At 32.2% G+C, this 16,529-nt stretch overlaps 2 protein-coding genes across 2 annotated transcripts; one reads left to right on the forward strand and one right to left on the reverse strand.

The window, feature by feature from the left end:
- On the reverse strand, positions 1-905 carry LOC149385572 (uncharacterized). Its single transcript, XM_089627225.1, has 2 exons — positions 623-905; positions 1-535 (listed from the first exon to the last, which is right to left on the reverse strand). Exons 1-2 carry the CDS (start codon positions 667-669, stop codon positions 307-309), a joined length of 276 nt encoding a protein of 91 aa, XP_089483351.1. The 5' UTR covers positions 670-905; the 3' UTR covers positions 1-306.
- Positions 906-3,920: 3,015 nt separating this feature from the next.
- Positions 3,921-4,840, forward strand: LOC149385573 (FCS-Like Zinc finger 17-like). Its single transcript, XM_089626686.1, has 2 exons — positions 3,921-4,326; positions 4,426-4,840. The coding sequence occupies exons 1-2, from the start codon at positions 4,013-4,015 to the stop codon at positions 4,682-4,684; spliced, it is 573 nt and encodes a 190-aa protein (XP_089482812.1). The 5' UTR covers positions 3,921-4,012; the 3' UTR covers positions 4,685-4,840.
- Positions 4,841-16,529: the final 11,689 nt, after the last annotated feature.

The raw sequence follows: 16,529 nt of genomic DNA on the forward strand, positions 1-16,529 counted from the left end.
TAAATAGTAACGCTAGCGTTTCAAGTGGCTTAATCCGTTATATTTTTCTACAAATATTGACATAACATTTAGTTGATAATTTAGTACAGCTTTTTTCCCCTAGCTAAAGGAAATCCTTACGATCTACAAATGAAGGAGGGAATAATATAATATATACATATAAAGGAAAAAGCCAAATTAGATAGGTGTCGAGTTTTCTTATCTGATCAATTTGGTCCAACACATATACAGAATGATCAGAATCTTATTAATAAGAGCAACAAGTATTATTATACAACCAAAGTTTGGCCAATTTAGATTGAAGCCCTAAGCTAGATTGTTCTTTGGAAGAAGCTTCTCTCGCTGCTCTACCTCATCAGCCTCATAATGACCGACCCGACTCTCCGGTACCCAGTTTCCGGTTTTCGGGTCTCTCATCCAAAACTCGTCACGATCCTCTGACCTCTTCTTCTTCTTCTCTTCTGCCACGCTGGCACTTGCCTCTTTCATGGTCGTCACCGCCGCCACTTTCTCGGCTTTTCCTCCAAGTGATCGCCTATATACATAATATAGCCATATTAAGTACTAGTACACTAGTTCTTTCTTGAAGAGCAAGAAAAGAAAAAGAGAGAAGTAAGTTTACCTGAATAAGAGAAGAAAGGGGTTGATCATTGAAAGCTGCTTTGCCATGATTTGAACGAACAGTGGATGAGTGCTATATTCACATATGGATGAGAAGCCGTATGAAATGAAAGCCTATGTATATACTATATATCAGGACATGGATATACATATAGGCTTTTTATGTAATTTCATGATATATAGTGAAAGAATATTAATACTCCTTATTTAAGTCACACGATAATTAGGTCATTATCTGAGATTAGTTATCGATCCATCACGATGGCAGAATCTAAATTTTTTGAGCTGTGTTGGAATCCTCTTTGCGGAAAATTAGGTTTCGGAATTTATATTTATAACGTGTATAATCTGTATGATATAAAATATAATATAGAGCATGAATGTAATATCATTATCTTTTTTTTTTATTTATTTAGCAGGAAAATATATATAGTTTTTTTTTAATTACGATTTATGCTAACACAACCACAGGACTAAGTGATTTTGTACTAATTATTCAGCGAGCGCGTAGCTAGGTGCACCGACTAAGTGGTTTTTAGATAATGTGCAGTGATAAATATAATTTAAAATTAATCCATACTGCTTAATATTTTGAAGAAAAGAGATAACAATAGGTTTTACATGGTTTTATAAGAGTTATATATCTATAAAATAGTGGTTTGAATCACTAAATAAATTATAATTATATATCTTAAAAAAATATTTCAGGAAATAATAAAAGTTTATTATTAAGAAAGAGAACAGCCCCCCATCATCGTCCTTGGCTGCGTGTGTGTTACATATACACACACACACACACACACATATATATATATATATATATATATATATATATATATTATTCTTATTTATACGCCTGCTAAATAAAAAGAATGCTGTTTGAAGTGCTTACTTTGCCTTTGTGAGAATGTGCCATGAATTGGTTATTCTGCAGAAATCAAGAGAACCACATTCCCATGGCTAACCAATTAATTATTCTTTCTTGAAATTCTTTTGTGCAAGAGAAATATGGCCAATCAGGATTCTAAAAGTCACTGTCTTTGGCATTGCCTTCACTTCTTTAGCAAAAAGCCATATCGCATCTAATTCCCATTGAGGGCTCATTACTTACAAGATGGACATTTTATTAGGTTAAAATTAACCAATTAACCGACATTTTATCCGGTTAAAATGCACCGAGGTTAACCAACCATTTATAAATAATAGATTTACACTTGCATTTTAAGTTGTGGTTAAACAACTTAGACCGTTAACCGGTTAAGCATTTAACCATTTTAGACAGTTAATCGGTTAACCGTTAATTTGCCCACCTTTACAGTTACACCTAACTCTGGGCATGTGGTACAGAAATGGGGCGGAATTTCTTTCCTTCCGGTCCGTTTAGAGCTATGGAATTTTCTTCCGGTGACAATGCATGGAAAGAATTATTCATTGCGGTTGATCAACGAAAATCAGTGGAAAAGTACAGAAATGTTCACTCCGCTTCCATTGATTTCAATCAAACGCGGGCGTTTTCTTTTCAGTCAAACTACGGAATTCTGTGCAAAACAGATGTGAAAATGATTTTCCTTCCAAATACTCAGGCTTACTTACACCCTTATCAAATGTCTACCAAGGCAAACAATCTTTAATATAAGCTTGCACTCGGTTGGGTGTGAAAGGTTTTTTTTTTTTTTTTTTTTTTTTTTTGAATTCCATATGAAGCAAACTGATTGATATTGTTTATAATAAATTGAGAAGCTGTCGATTTTTAAAATACTAATAACAAATTGAGAGGTATATGCCTGCTTCAAATTTATTTTAAATTACTTATAATATGTTTTGCAATTTGGTAAAAAAATTTGTAGTTTTTTTCTTTTTGCCCCCTGAATAATTTTTTTTTCTTCCGTGCCCCTCCTCAACTCAAAGTCTAGTTCTGAATAATCAAAGCATGATTCCAAGTGTTGTTTTAATCTTTTGTTTAACTGCGTGTAAGTTAAAAAAAGTACATTTCACATAACTGTAATCAACATTCCCGGACCCAAGCTTTCGAGTACACAGCCATATAGCTATCTTATTTTTTGACATTTTGTTGCACTCAAAATTAATCAATTGTCTAATACCATTTGCCGTCCACACAACATTTGCAAAATTCGTATCTTTAACAACTTTGCAAAATTCCCAGTTCTTTTTACTTTTATTATTTAAATATCTTTGGATGCAACGCATGTGGTAAATACAATACAAAAACAACAATATTCATCTAAAAAACAATGATAAACTATATAGTATTATTGAGTGCCAGCTAGCTACTCCATGACAAGAAATTTTATATAACTATAATATATAAAATATAGTAACATCTATAATAATTCAGAGGAGCGACCATTCTTTTCTATCATGAATACCACGTTTCCTATACCGGCCAGACTAGTGCTGATGGTGGGACCTAAATGACATAATAATGTCCAAGCACTTTTACTGTTACATTTGTCCCATATGATGTGTTAACCACAAAAAAAAAACATGCGAAAACGCGGTAAAAATATAATTTTTAAAAAAGAGCATAACACCATGTTAGAAGAACTTAGAAGTTTCTTAGAACCAAGGATTCACATACTATTACCGATCACATACCGATAGTCCAATTTTATTGAGATACCGATTACCGAGAGAGAAATCGATGAAGATTTTATAGTTCTTTGAAATACTGCTACCAATTTACTTATAATAAATTTATCGAGAGATCGAATACCGACGGAGATATCGACGAATATTTTTTAAAATATATAATAAAAAATAATTACATGTGTATGTATCAAAATAATTATATATATCTTAGCTTCCCGGAAATCGTAGCTCCCTCTCGTAATTTGACATTAGTTTGAGACAGGTTCGTTGATGATTCTCAAAGAAACGAAAATCAGTGTAGAAAAAATATCAAATTTTGAAGAAACAAATTGGCATTGACTATCGATTTTTAGTTTTTTCAACGCTTAATTTTTTTAACCACTTGGTGAGATTTTCTTCGATATCTCATATACTTATCGCAAAATTTTATAAACCTAGAAGAGATATTATAGATATTGTACCGAGAGTGTGAAAAAGACTAGACCTCGCCTAAATATAGTTAGATATCCGCTAGATTTGAAACCTTGCTTAGAACCATTATCTGATTAAATATGACTGAAAGGGAATATGTCATAAAAAAACCAAAAGCAAAAGTAAAACGTGCCTTAATATATTAAAAGAAAATTTGTGGATGTTAATGACTTTGAAGTCTCTTTTCATTATTTGGAGATAAAGTAGGTGGGTTTATAAATATCACTCACTCCATAACTTCACAATATACCTTCATTTTTCCCTTTTCTCTACTACATACACATCTACAAAAAAAAAAAAAAAAAAAAAAATGGAAGATGTTCACCATGAACATAAGAAGCAGAGAATCTCATGTAGACATGAGAGGAAAAGCAAAATCAGACCATCAACGGCAACAATGAATCATCAAGTTGGGTTGAGAATTGTAGCTCAGATATCATCCTCATCAAGAGACCACCAAAAACAGTTTGATAATTCCAACAGCAGTAATGTTGTGTTGAAATCAGCGGTCAGATCGAGATCGGCCGCGAAGAAAGTCGCGGTGCTCGAGAGTTCTTGCTTCCTCAAGAAATGCAATCTCTGCAACAGAGGACTAACTCTGGACAAAGAGATCTACATGTACAGGTATACATATTTATATATATATATCTAATTAAACACTTAATTATGATCTATCACACATATATATCAAGCTGATACACATGTATATATGTGATATCTCAGAGGGGATATAGGATTTTGTAGCAAGGAGTGTCGGAACAGGCAAATAGATCTGGACGAGAAGAGAGAATTGGAAGCTTCGACGAAGAAAATGGTGGCGGCTTATAGGAGCTCTTGCAACTCAAGAACCAGTGAGACTCGGTCAATCTTGGAGGATTTAATTCACAGCAGAAAGACTTACATGAATAATAGAAATAATAATAATAATAATAACAGTCAGCATCCAAGAAATACTCATAATCGAGCTATTTTCATCTTCTAATCATGTTTTTTTATTTATTTATTAATTTCCCCCCCCCCCCTCAAAATAGAAGTTATGTTCTTATTTTTGCATAAAGTAGATGGTGTACTATCTAAAATCTTAATAATAAGATATATTTTTTTTTCAGAGTGTTTCACAGATCATTGCTTGTATTGTAGATTTTTTTTAGTTCAGTATTACTTTGTCGTTATTATATTCATTGGTGGGGTATACATAAAAAAAAATCTGTGGATCGATGCTGACTGTAAACTAATGGTTTTGGCTAAAACTAAAAGCTAGCAGATATTTTGCTACCTTTTAATGCTCAAGAAAAAAAGGTTCCATTGTCTATTTCTTTTTAATTCAGGAGTATTGTCGCAGTATCTGACAAAACATATGAACACTATTATAAAAACTTAATTGAAAATTTAACAAATAATTTAGATATGTTTCGAAACAAAACAAAAGGATAGAATGGGAATGGCATATCATGCTGGATATATGCTAGTTAAATCTTTTATTTTATTTTATTTTATTTTTTATTTTTGCAATAATTCTCGTGGGACCTGCATGTGGAAATGGTCCAGTCAAATTGGATTCTTGTCCTCGGTTAAGTTTAAATCTTGCTACTAATTTTCCCAATTAAGTTCAATAATGAGAAATTTAGATGTGCTTAAAATATTGCTCGATTTAACAAGAAATTTGAAGGAAACTTGCAAAAGAAAAATATCATATTATAGAGATTACTCAATCGTGTGAGCACTTATAAAATAGTATCTTCTTTGAAGGTAAACATGCAAGCGAGGGTCAGTAACGGAGTTACAGTAGGCCGATGGGGCTCAAACCCCCCCTCAAATTAATCACATAATATAAAATTAGTTTGATATAAAAAATTACACATAATATGAAATTTTACTTAACTCAACTTCGTTTATGCAATTTTGATATTCTTCATATCATATGCTATAACTACGTACTAAAATTATGACAGTTTTCATATATCTGAATTTTCGGGAAATAAAAGAAATCAAATGCAATCAATCTTCAATCTTGTTATTTACTTTTAATCAAACATATATAAGGAAATTAGGGTAGAGTACTTCAAATTAAATATAAACTATACTGTAATTACTTCTAACCGTTTATGCTTTGATAATTGCACGGAACTTTCCATTAAAATAAGAGTAAAACATCCACTTCTTACGTGAGAATGTGGGTTTATTAATCCTCTAAAATAGCGTGCGATTTGTCTTCATTATTTGAAGTTTAAATAATTTTTTTTTGTAATCTAAGTATATAATGTATGAACCGAAAATAGTAAAAAAAAAAAAAAACAGCTAATGCTTTATTATCTTTTATCTTGTATTACTAAACGATGCGCTCTCTAAAGAATATATATATATATATATATATATATATATATATGTAAGAATACATATATATATATATATATATATATATATATGTATGTACATATATACTCTCTCTCAAATCGTGGTAAACATCATAAATCATATGGGTACTGTTGGATCCAAAGTTGTAGATAATATGTAGACATCGTATATGTACATATACATGCATGGAGATAATGTTATTTAACTGGGGCATTATCTTCTTTTAGCAGTTTGTCTGATTCTTAGAGCGCATGTTTTGTATTAATATATTCAACAGGAATCAAATTTAGACCGTCGATCAGATCATGTAACATATCTACCTGATAATATATATATATATATATAGACATATATAGTCATATTATATCATACAGCGTTAGCTATTGTATTAATTATATTTATTTTATGCCCCTTTTTAAACAAGAATTGTGAGTCAGCTATCTTAGTGGATATTGCTTCATCGAGCGTTAAAAGCCATTAAAGACGAGTATGTATATTATTAAAAAAAAAAAAAAAAAAGACGAGTATGTATATATTATTAGTAGTTTGAGATTATATTAATAGTATATATTTTCATCTTTATCATTCATATTTCTATTACTCAATACTCATTAATCTTTTTGATATATATAAACATCACATAATATACTGCAGTATCCATAAAAAAAAAAAAAAAAAAAAAAAAAATCGTAATATAATTTACTAAATTGTTTTTAGTTATTTAAAACGCATCCGAAATAGAGAATTAAGAAATTGGGAAAAAAATGGAGAGACCAATCTGTGCAAGATCGTGACGCTCCTCATAGAAAAAGTCAAGTTTTGTGGGAGAAATTTGTGAGACTAACTTGTAAAAGTGGTGTGTTTTTGCTTTGAGTGAGAAACAAGAACATATTTAAAACATTGTTATAAATTAATGATGAATTATAAAGTGTATATATGTGACAATGCTATACAATTTTGTAATTATATGCAAGTCCTCAAAGGAGTGAGAGCTAGTCATACATATCTTAGTAATTTTTTTACGAGAAATTTGAGTTTCTAAACACTATATATATGTGTGTATATATATATATATATATATATATATATATATATATATATATATTTAAATATCTTATGTTATAATACGACTATAATGTTGAAATTTGAAAAGCATATAATTTTGATAAATATATATATATATATATATATATATATATATAAAAGCAATATAGTCGCGCGTTGCCGTGAAAAAAAAAACATAATATATATAATTATTATTTTTTTGTCATAATAAAATTACTATATTGTCAAATCATGATCAAAATATCAAAACGAAAAATAACATAAAAAATCAAGTTGTATTTAGAAACATATCATAGATATAGGCCCCCTTTGGCATAACTTTGTTTTAAAAAAAAGTGCTTTTAGAACTGTTTTTTTTTTAAACTGACAAGTTGTTTGGTAAACTGTTTATAAAACAGTTGTTGCAGATAACAAAAACTGATTTAGCGTTTGGTAAAATAAATATATTATAGTAAAAAGACTAAAATAGACATGTTCTTAATAATTAAATAATAATTATTAATATACTTATTCATATACATATATATATATATATATATGTGTGAATAATATTTTGTACGAGGATATTACAGTAATTTCTATACCAAACTTAAAAATACTTTTTCTAAAAGCTAAGAATTCTAGTTTTTCCATCTCATGTACAAAATCTAAAATCGCTTTTGAAGTTTTTTGTAAAAACAGTTTTGTCAAACACCAGATAAGTAGTTTAGTTTTTTCTAAAAACAAAAACAGGGCTTTTTATTATGAACCAATTGCAGCCTATAAAAATAAAAAAATAAAAACCAAAATTTTCGTTTTAGTCGTTTATGAAATTTTCAGGTTTTAGAGTTGTTTATAGAATTTTCGGTCTTTAGAGTTATTTCTGGAATTTTCCTTTAAATGACTGAGTCTGGAATTTTCTTTAAAGTGGCAACTCTGTAATTTTTGCAACTTTAAATGTATGTTAATTTTTGTTTTAGTCGTTTATGGAATTTTCAATTTATAGAGTCGTTTTTGGAATTTTCGATCTTTAGAGTTTGTTCTGGAATTTTCCTTTAAACGGTTGAGTCTGGAATTTTCTTTAAAGTGGCAACTCTGTAATTTTTGCAACTTTAAAGGTATAACATTAAGTGGTATTTATGTACTTTTTTAAAACTTAAAATGAGTATTTAAGGAATTTGTGCAAAAAAAAGATACTGTAGACATAACAGTAAATTGAGTCTATGGACAGTAAAAACCAATTCTCCTTTATATATATAATAATATGTTATGTTATATACGACTATATATATATATATATTCATTCTCGGTCAAGAAGTTCATTTTCTCTAGCTTAAATATTGGGCAGTGTAGCAAAATAGCCAAAATGAAACTATTAATTTTGTTTTTAGCCTACGTTTCACAATTTTTAGGAAAATATCCAACAGGTTTATGTGGCAATAATTAAGGTATGATTTGCCCTTAGTTATTAACAAATTCGTCATTTTCTCTCTTCTATTTTTTCCTACTTTTTTTTTACATAAAAACTTCAAAAAATCATATCTATCTCATATGAATTCGAAATTGAGTGATTCCAAATCCTACGGATTTGTGATGCCGCGATCTTCAAAAATAGATCTTGTGTTTGATGAAAAATTATGTTTAATATCATAGATGTAGAAAAATCACGTTACTACCTTAAATATGGAAATAACTGAAATTTTTTGAAATTATCGACATAAATATAATTTTTCATCAAACACAATGAGTCTATTTTTGAAGATCTCGACGTCACAAATTTATAGGATCTGAAATCACTCAATTTCGAGTTCGTATGAGAAAGATACGAATTTTTGAAGTTTTGATGCAAAAAAAATTATTTGAAAAAAAATAGGAGAGAGAAAATGACGAATTTGTTAATAAATAAGGACAAATCAGACCTTAATTATTGCCACATAAGTCAGTTGGCTATATCCCTAAAAATTGTCAAACATAGATCCAAAATCACATGTTTAAAGTAGCCTATTTAGTTACAAATCTCTTAAATATCTCTCCAATATTCTTGTTATTTTTCTAAGTTAAGAGTGAATCTCCAACACCAAGAACCCGGACATAAAAAACTTCAGACATAGAAAAGCAACAATATATATTGTCAAGTATATATCCTTCGTTTCAAAATCTTATTCTTTAGAAAGAAAAAAAAAATCTTTTTTTATTCTGGGCAAGAAGGTCATTATTTTCTCTAGCTTTCTCCATTCTCTCCCATATTCTTGTTATTTTACAAAGTTAGAAGAATGAATCTTCTTCAACTCTAAAAACACGAACATATAACTCCAAATACATTTAGAAAAAAAAAAAAAAATCTTGGCGGGAGATGCATAAAAATGAAGAATTAATGACATTTTTAGTCCCTGAACTATGTCGTGTGTAACAATTTGGTCCTTCGGCGAAAAAAGCTGTAGCATCGATATCTGGTGAATGTGAGAAAATCACATTTGATCACTCTGTCAAATTTATCGTCTATTTAGACAGAAATATGCTGACGTGGCTTGATCGACTAGGGTAGTTAAGTAATTTTATATTTCAACCAATTAAATGGAACCTATTCGATACATTTTCCCCAAAATATTCAAATTGAATGCACAAAGAAATTGAAGATATGGCTGAGATATTGAAGACACAGTGGGAGGTACAATTGTTATGTTCTCACCCACTTGACATGACTGAGAATGAGGAGCTATTACGTGCCGGTGATGAGCTAATACCTACCGTGGAAGAAGAACAGCCAACGCTTGAGGTTGACGCTAACAATGAGGTTAATGATGATGAGATGAGCGGTATAGACACAGATGAAGAAGCTACAAACAACCCGGTGAGGCTGAGTTAGGGTTCGAGTTGAGCGAGGAGGACATTCAAGTTGATGGAGCAGCAGTGGGCAAGGAGCCATTTCCGGCCAGGACCAAAGTGCGACATCTTACTCAATAATCTGTGTGAGAGTTTCAATGGGACTAGATCAGTGCTAATGGCTCGACAGAAACCAATTTTGTCGATGTTAGAGCGGATTCAAATGTATCTACTCCAAAGGTTCACCAAACAGAGATTGGCTGGAGATAAGTGGAATGGAGAAATTGGGCCTCGGATTTACAAGATATTGGAGAACAATAAGGTCCTTAGTGCACAGAACATACCATATTGGGCCGGAGGATCCGATTACCAAGTCTCGAACATGTACGGGTCAATGTACGCAGTGAATTTAGCACGCCACTCATGCTCATGTAACAGATGGAATCTTTCACGTATTAATCGACTCATATATCTTACTCATATTCATGACTTGGTTCAACACATGATTAACAGTTATTTTTTGTAGGAATACCGTGTGCTCATGCTATAAGCTGCATTTGGCACAAACACGATGATCCTTTGAAATATGTGTCAATGTGGTACAAGAAGCCTTGTTATGAACAAACATATGTTCAAGGGATATGTCCTATTAATCCCCTAGAACAATGGCCACGAACAAGAAAGACCCATATGTCCATGCCACCGGACCGAGCCAAACCCGGAAGACCAAAGAATCTTAGGCGAATCTCTCATGACGAGGTAGTTCCAAAGCGAGGTACAAAGATGACAAGAAAATATATCATGTCACGGTGCTCAAAATGTGGGAAAGAGGGCCATAATGTGAAAACATGTTTCAGGCGAGAAGAAGAATCAAGGGTACATTAATTTCTGTAATGGCTATAATACTTGAATTCAATATGATTTAGTATTGACTACGTGCATTTCTGTAATCAATTTCACAGAGGCATGAAAGAGCATCACAACCACCATCATCACAGCCTTCTCAAGCTCAGCCACCACCATCACAGCCTTCTCAAGCTCAGCCACCACCATCACAGCCTTCTCAAGCTCAGCCACCACCATCACAGCCTTCTCAACCTCAACCACCACCATCACAGCCTTCGATTCAAGCTACACAGCCATTGAGGGTGAGGGTACTACTGAATGTTGATATTCTTAATTTTTTTTTTGTTCTCATTCCATGTATCTTTTTATTGTACAGAGAAACCCGAGATTTAGGAGTCACAACATAAGACAGGATCTCATGAGGCCGCGAGGTTTATTCAAGTAGATGGTTTCTTTTGATGAACCGATGTTTATTAATGGTTTATGTCTGTATTAATGTTTCTTTTGGTTTCTTTTGATGAATTGATGAACTGATGTTTATGAATGGTTTATGTACTTGGTTAAAACAGATTGTACTTTTGGTTTATGAATGGTGTATGTACTTGGTTGGTTTATGAATGATTAAAACAGATTGACATCTTATTGACTCTAAATTATGTTGTTTCATAGCTTATTTTGTCTGTTGATTATGTACTTTAATTTAACGATAATTTTTTCCAAGAATCTGTACCAAGAATTGATAGATTAAATCAACTGAAAATATCACTTACTAAAACTGAGAAATAAATCAACCGACATTACTTGAGCATTTGAATCAAGAATACCAGACAACATTACACGTTCATTATCAGTTACAAAACAACTTCATCCCTTACTAAACCAAAGACAACATCACAAAACCTGCATCACAATGGAGGGTCTAGTCATTCATGAAATCCACAGTCTGGCTCTGTTTTATGCTGGTAATTTTGAAAATATTTAGAGTCGGCAATTTCACAAACACAGAAAGAAAGAAAAAAAAATTGAAAATCCCTAAATTGAAAACCTCACCTTATACCCGGGGCATCCATAAAATCTTCGACCCGGGTTTTCAGTCGTCTACGACGTGCGTTCGACCCCAGTAGCGCTGCAGAAACACGCCGGAGGTCGTCGCCGCTCACTCGACCCATCGACCTCTACGCGAGATTTCCTTGACGAAGAAGACAGAGAGGATTCCATGACGCTCCAAGCTTGTCGCGGTTTGTCTTCAAGCCCAGTTATGAAGAAATTTGTTCATTTCTTCTCGATTATGGAATTACACGATTTGGGATTTTAGGTTTTATCAAGGGATTTGATTTTCTCGATTTGGGATTACACGACCATAAAAGAAGACGAAACCATTAAAACAGGGGCAAAACGGTAACTCCCTAGTCGATCAAGCCACGTCAGCATATTTCTGTCTAAATAGACAATAAATTTGACAGAAGGATCAAACGTGATTTTCTCACATTCACCAGGTATCGATGCTACAGCTTTTTTCGCCGAAGGACCAAGTTGTTACACACGACATAGTTCATGGACTAAAAATGTCATTAATTAAAAAATGAACTGTTCCTTTTTTTTAAAAAATGGAGAATTAATAAGATTTCAAAATTAATAATGTATTTATTAATATTTTTTTTTGTTTGAAATATAAAAGTATTCAATTAATTAGAGATTCTAAATTAAGGATATAATTATGGGTATTTTGAACTTCAAAGTGATTCAATATTAGAATTTTAACACTATAATCTTTAATTTGTGCTATAGCGCAATTAGTAACTCAAGTTTCCTTTTTCGATCAAATTTTCGAATAGCTAAGAATTTTAGTTTTAAATATGATTACTGCTATTTTTTGTATATTCGTCGGGGAAAATAGCTACGTGTATAAAATGCACATACAAGCGATTTGTTGAAGGCCTTTCATGCGTTGAGTTGTGGGACAGTTTTGACCAAATGGATTGATCCCTAGAGAAATCCTAATGTACCGAACACTGTATTTAGGCTGAAAATTCCATATATCTTCAAAATGACCTCAACCTATGAGATTGCCAAAATTAAGTTAGGAAATTCTTCAAATTTCACATAACGAAACAAACACGAGCGACATATACGTCCGGTTTTTAAATTTAACAGCCATTTTTTTTTTAAATTATTCGAATTTCTATCGGATAACTCTACACACAAAGTGTATTAATATTATTTTTGGATCAACACTCAAGAATACACGTGATAATTTCACAAACAAATTTTAACCCCGCATGTACTAATAAGGAGTTTCAACGAGCTCGTCGTCCTCCTCCTTGACAGAAAACAGGTCTCCGGTCCTCCGTCGCTTGATTAAAACAAAAATGAAATGAGCTATGAAGGTACCGTAGAGGGACCGACCAATGGGCTGACTCCTGTTTTTTCCCGTAGGGCCTACTCATTCCTTGTTGGGGAGCCGACTTGTTACCTGGACCAATCCATGCCTTCTCCTCGAGGTTGGCTCACCGAACTAGTTTTACGTTAGCTAGTCGTGGAATAATCTTTATTAGTCAATTGGTATTAGAAGTGTGAGCCTAACTCACACTCAAAACCTAGCTCAAGAGTGGAGGGATACCAAACACTTATAAGGAGCATATTGCTCAAGTACCCAATCGATGCGAGACATTTTAATAATTGGTCTTAAACCGGCTAATTCCCAACCAATTAGTCTTGGACTGGTTGGTCTTAGGTCGGGTGATCATGGCCTGACTAGTCTTTGGTTTGCTAGTCTTGGATTGGCTATTCCTTACCCATCTAGTCTTAGTGTGAGTTTTACGCTTTTCAGGTCGGATTTGTTGGCCTAGTTTGAGATTTGGCGCTACTTATAGACCTCAACAGGCCTAACTCATTATCTTTTTCCGTGTTTTTTTTTTCTTCTTCTGGGGTCTCCGTTTTAAAAACAATGATATAACATATGTATACACATATAATGTTTAGGTAGTAAATTAATGTGCTTGTCAATCTTAACCTCTCATAAATAGATTGTGGATGGATAGAGTAGTTAATCCCTTCGTTAATACATGTTTTAGAGATTTTATTTGTTGAATCGAATTCTTGTAGATTTTACTAAGGAGAACATATACTAACAAAACCTAAGCAAACTAGTCCAAAAAAAAAAGGGTCAAGCGGCTATATAGCCAAATAGAACTTAAACTTTTGCAAAATAGCCATAGTTTGCCAACTATAAGCAAACTAGCCCAAGTAATTAAGATTAATCTAGGCTGGATTAAATTTAATCCCAACGAACTTTAAAGACATAATGTAAGCTTTATTAAGGCTGGATTAAAATTAATCGAGGCAGGATTAAAAGTTGCAGTACTCTCAATTGGCTATTTTGGTATACCTAATGAAACTATGGCTATTTTGCAAAAGTCATAGTTTGAATTGGCTATTTCATATCATTTTTCAAAAAAAAAAGTGCGCCACATCAGAACCATTGGGACCTTGTACATGGCTTACCAACTTGAGAGTTTTCGAGGCATTTCTCTATCTCGAATACAAAGTAAAACTCATATGATCTTAAAATGGACATCAAAATTCACCATTCAAGTAAACACCAACCAGTTAGTGTCTTATCAATTCTAATAAAAGGACCACCACCTCAAGTTATCCATTCAATGTTCTTGAACTTGGGGTTGGTTAACAACCCAAGGTATTCATTTGTACGTTTTGGCACTTTTGCTTAAGTAGTTACTCAAAGGAAATAAGTATATATAAACCTGAAAAGAAGTTTTAAATGACTAGAAAAAAAAAAAAAAACTCACACGAAAAGGAAAAACTACCAATAGTAAATAATATAGCACACCATTAACAAAATACACATATAATTATTCCATTAGACGCTGAATACAAGAACCTTCATTTCCAAGACTTATGATAGTGCGGCCACGAGATGTTGAAAGATCCGACACTGAAAAACAGTTGGTGAGATATGGGGAGAGACAAGAATATACCAAGATGGTGTACTCTTTCTGAGCATGCGAGGACTCAAAGAAGACAGCTTAACATCAACTCACCGAAGTAGCACAAGTGCAATTGAGATGACACTGCTACTTTTGGCAAAGATTGAGACGGTCTACAATTCATTCAACTGATGTTGGTGGAGAAACAAGTGATTATGAGCAAGATACTAGCGGTAGAAATGCGCATGGGAATGTCGCATGTGCAACAAGATAGGAAACCAGTCAAGAGGAAGAAGGAACCTAGGGGAGAGAGAGAGAGAGAGAGAGAGAGAGAGATAGAGAGAGAGAGAGAGAGAGAGAGAGAGAGAGAGATCAAAGACTTAAAATAAGCAATATAAAATACTAAGCAGTTGCAAAAATGTCCATACCACTTCTTAAAGCTCAACAAGTATTTATTGAAATATAATAATCTCAATTCAAGTGGTGATGCTGTGTGAACATATGTCCACACAACTAGAGACCTTATATATACAGATAGAAAGAGAGAATCTGATATATTTTGACAAAATGCTAATATAAATTAAAGAATATTGATAATATTGTGTAGAGAATATTTGTAGAGAATGGGAGAGAGTAGAATGTTTTTTGTTGTGAAAAATGTAACTTAATGGTATGTATTTATAGCGTGTGATTAAAAAAGGGAAGATAGTGTAAATTTATTGCATATTTTTTAGCTCAAACGTTAAAAAACATACACTTTTTTTTCAGCCTTCTATTGCTCCAATGATACGATTTTGAATGACTATGATTTAAAGTTAAGAAACAAAAAATCCTATAATTCCAACGGTAGGAATCAAAAGCCTTGAATTGAATTTTGTGGTTCCCACTTCTATATCGCTTGTCCCACATAATGACTTCTTCAGTTACCGCTACTAGCCTCGGAACATGACTTCCGGTGGTAGAAATGAAGGGATTGGAACCAAAAATTCCGATAGCTTCTGGTTCTAATGCCCAAGAAAGGCTTTCGGATTGGTTTAGTTTTTGACGCTTATCTTGATTTTTTTTCAATTACAACTATTTTATATGAATTATTAGTTAAAGTGGAAAGTACAACAAAATCTATTTTTTAAAAAATTAAATTAATGTAGATCAATTCAACTAAACAATGCTCATTAATCTGTAATTTTATTTTAATATGTGATTTTTAAGGATAAGCAAAATTTTAGTTTTATTTAACATAGCGTATTAGATAATATATATAGATCTTATAAAGTTATGTGTTGATCCAAATAATCTGAAGAAATCAACTCAAACAAATTCGATTATTTTTATTTGGTTTAATTTAGTTTGATTTTACTTTAAAAATAAAAAAAGTTAGTTATATCGATTTGATATCAGTATCACACATGAAAAAGCCATTTTACCCATTCCCATTATACCCCTAGCTTTTAGCTTGTAGCAAGTGTTTAATCTTGTGAGCATAGCTAATGTTGGTCAATCTTTGCTCAAATATGTTTTTCTGCTTGTGAGGACTCCCATGAATTATATTCCAAGCAAAAAGAAAGGACGTATGAATTATACACGTGTCACAATTCCCATGAAAGTAGTAAAAAAAAAAAAGCTTTCATTTTTTTTTCTAAAAAAAAAAATCTTTCATTTTAAGCTCATGTATTATGGTTGTACTTTGTAGATACTAATACTAAGTTTCTAACCCTAGATTAATGTAGGAGAGTAATAAGGCCTTCTCCAGTGGAGCGCCAAAACACACGCTAATATAGCGTTGGTGCTCCACTCGAGCGCCATAACCCACGC

Source organism: Urtica dioica, chromosome 9 (genome assembly GCF_054948205.1).
Source record: "Urtica dioica subsp. dioica isolate 48M chromosome 9, U.dioica_male_clone48M_v1_H2, whole genome shotgun sequence".
Classification (NCBI taxonomy): Eukaryota; Viridiplantae; Streptophyta; class Magnoliopsida; order Rosales; family Urticaceae; genus Urtica; species Urtica dioica.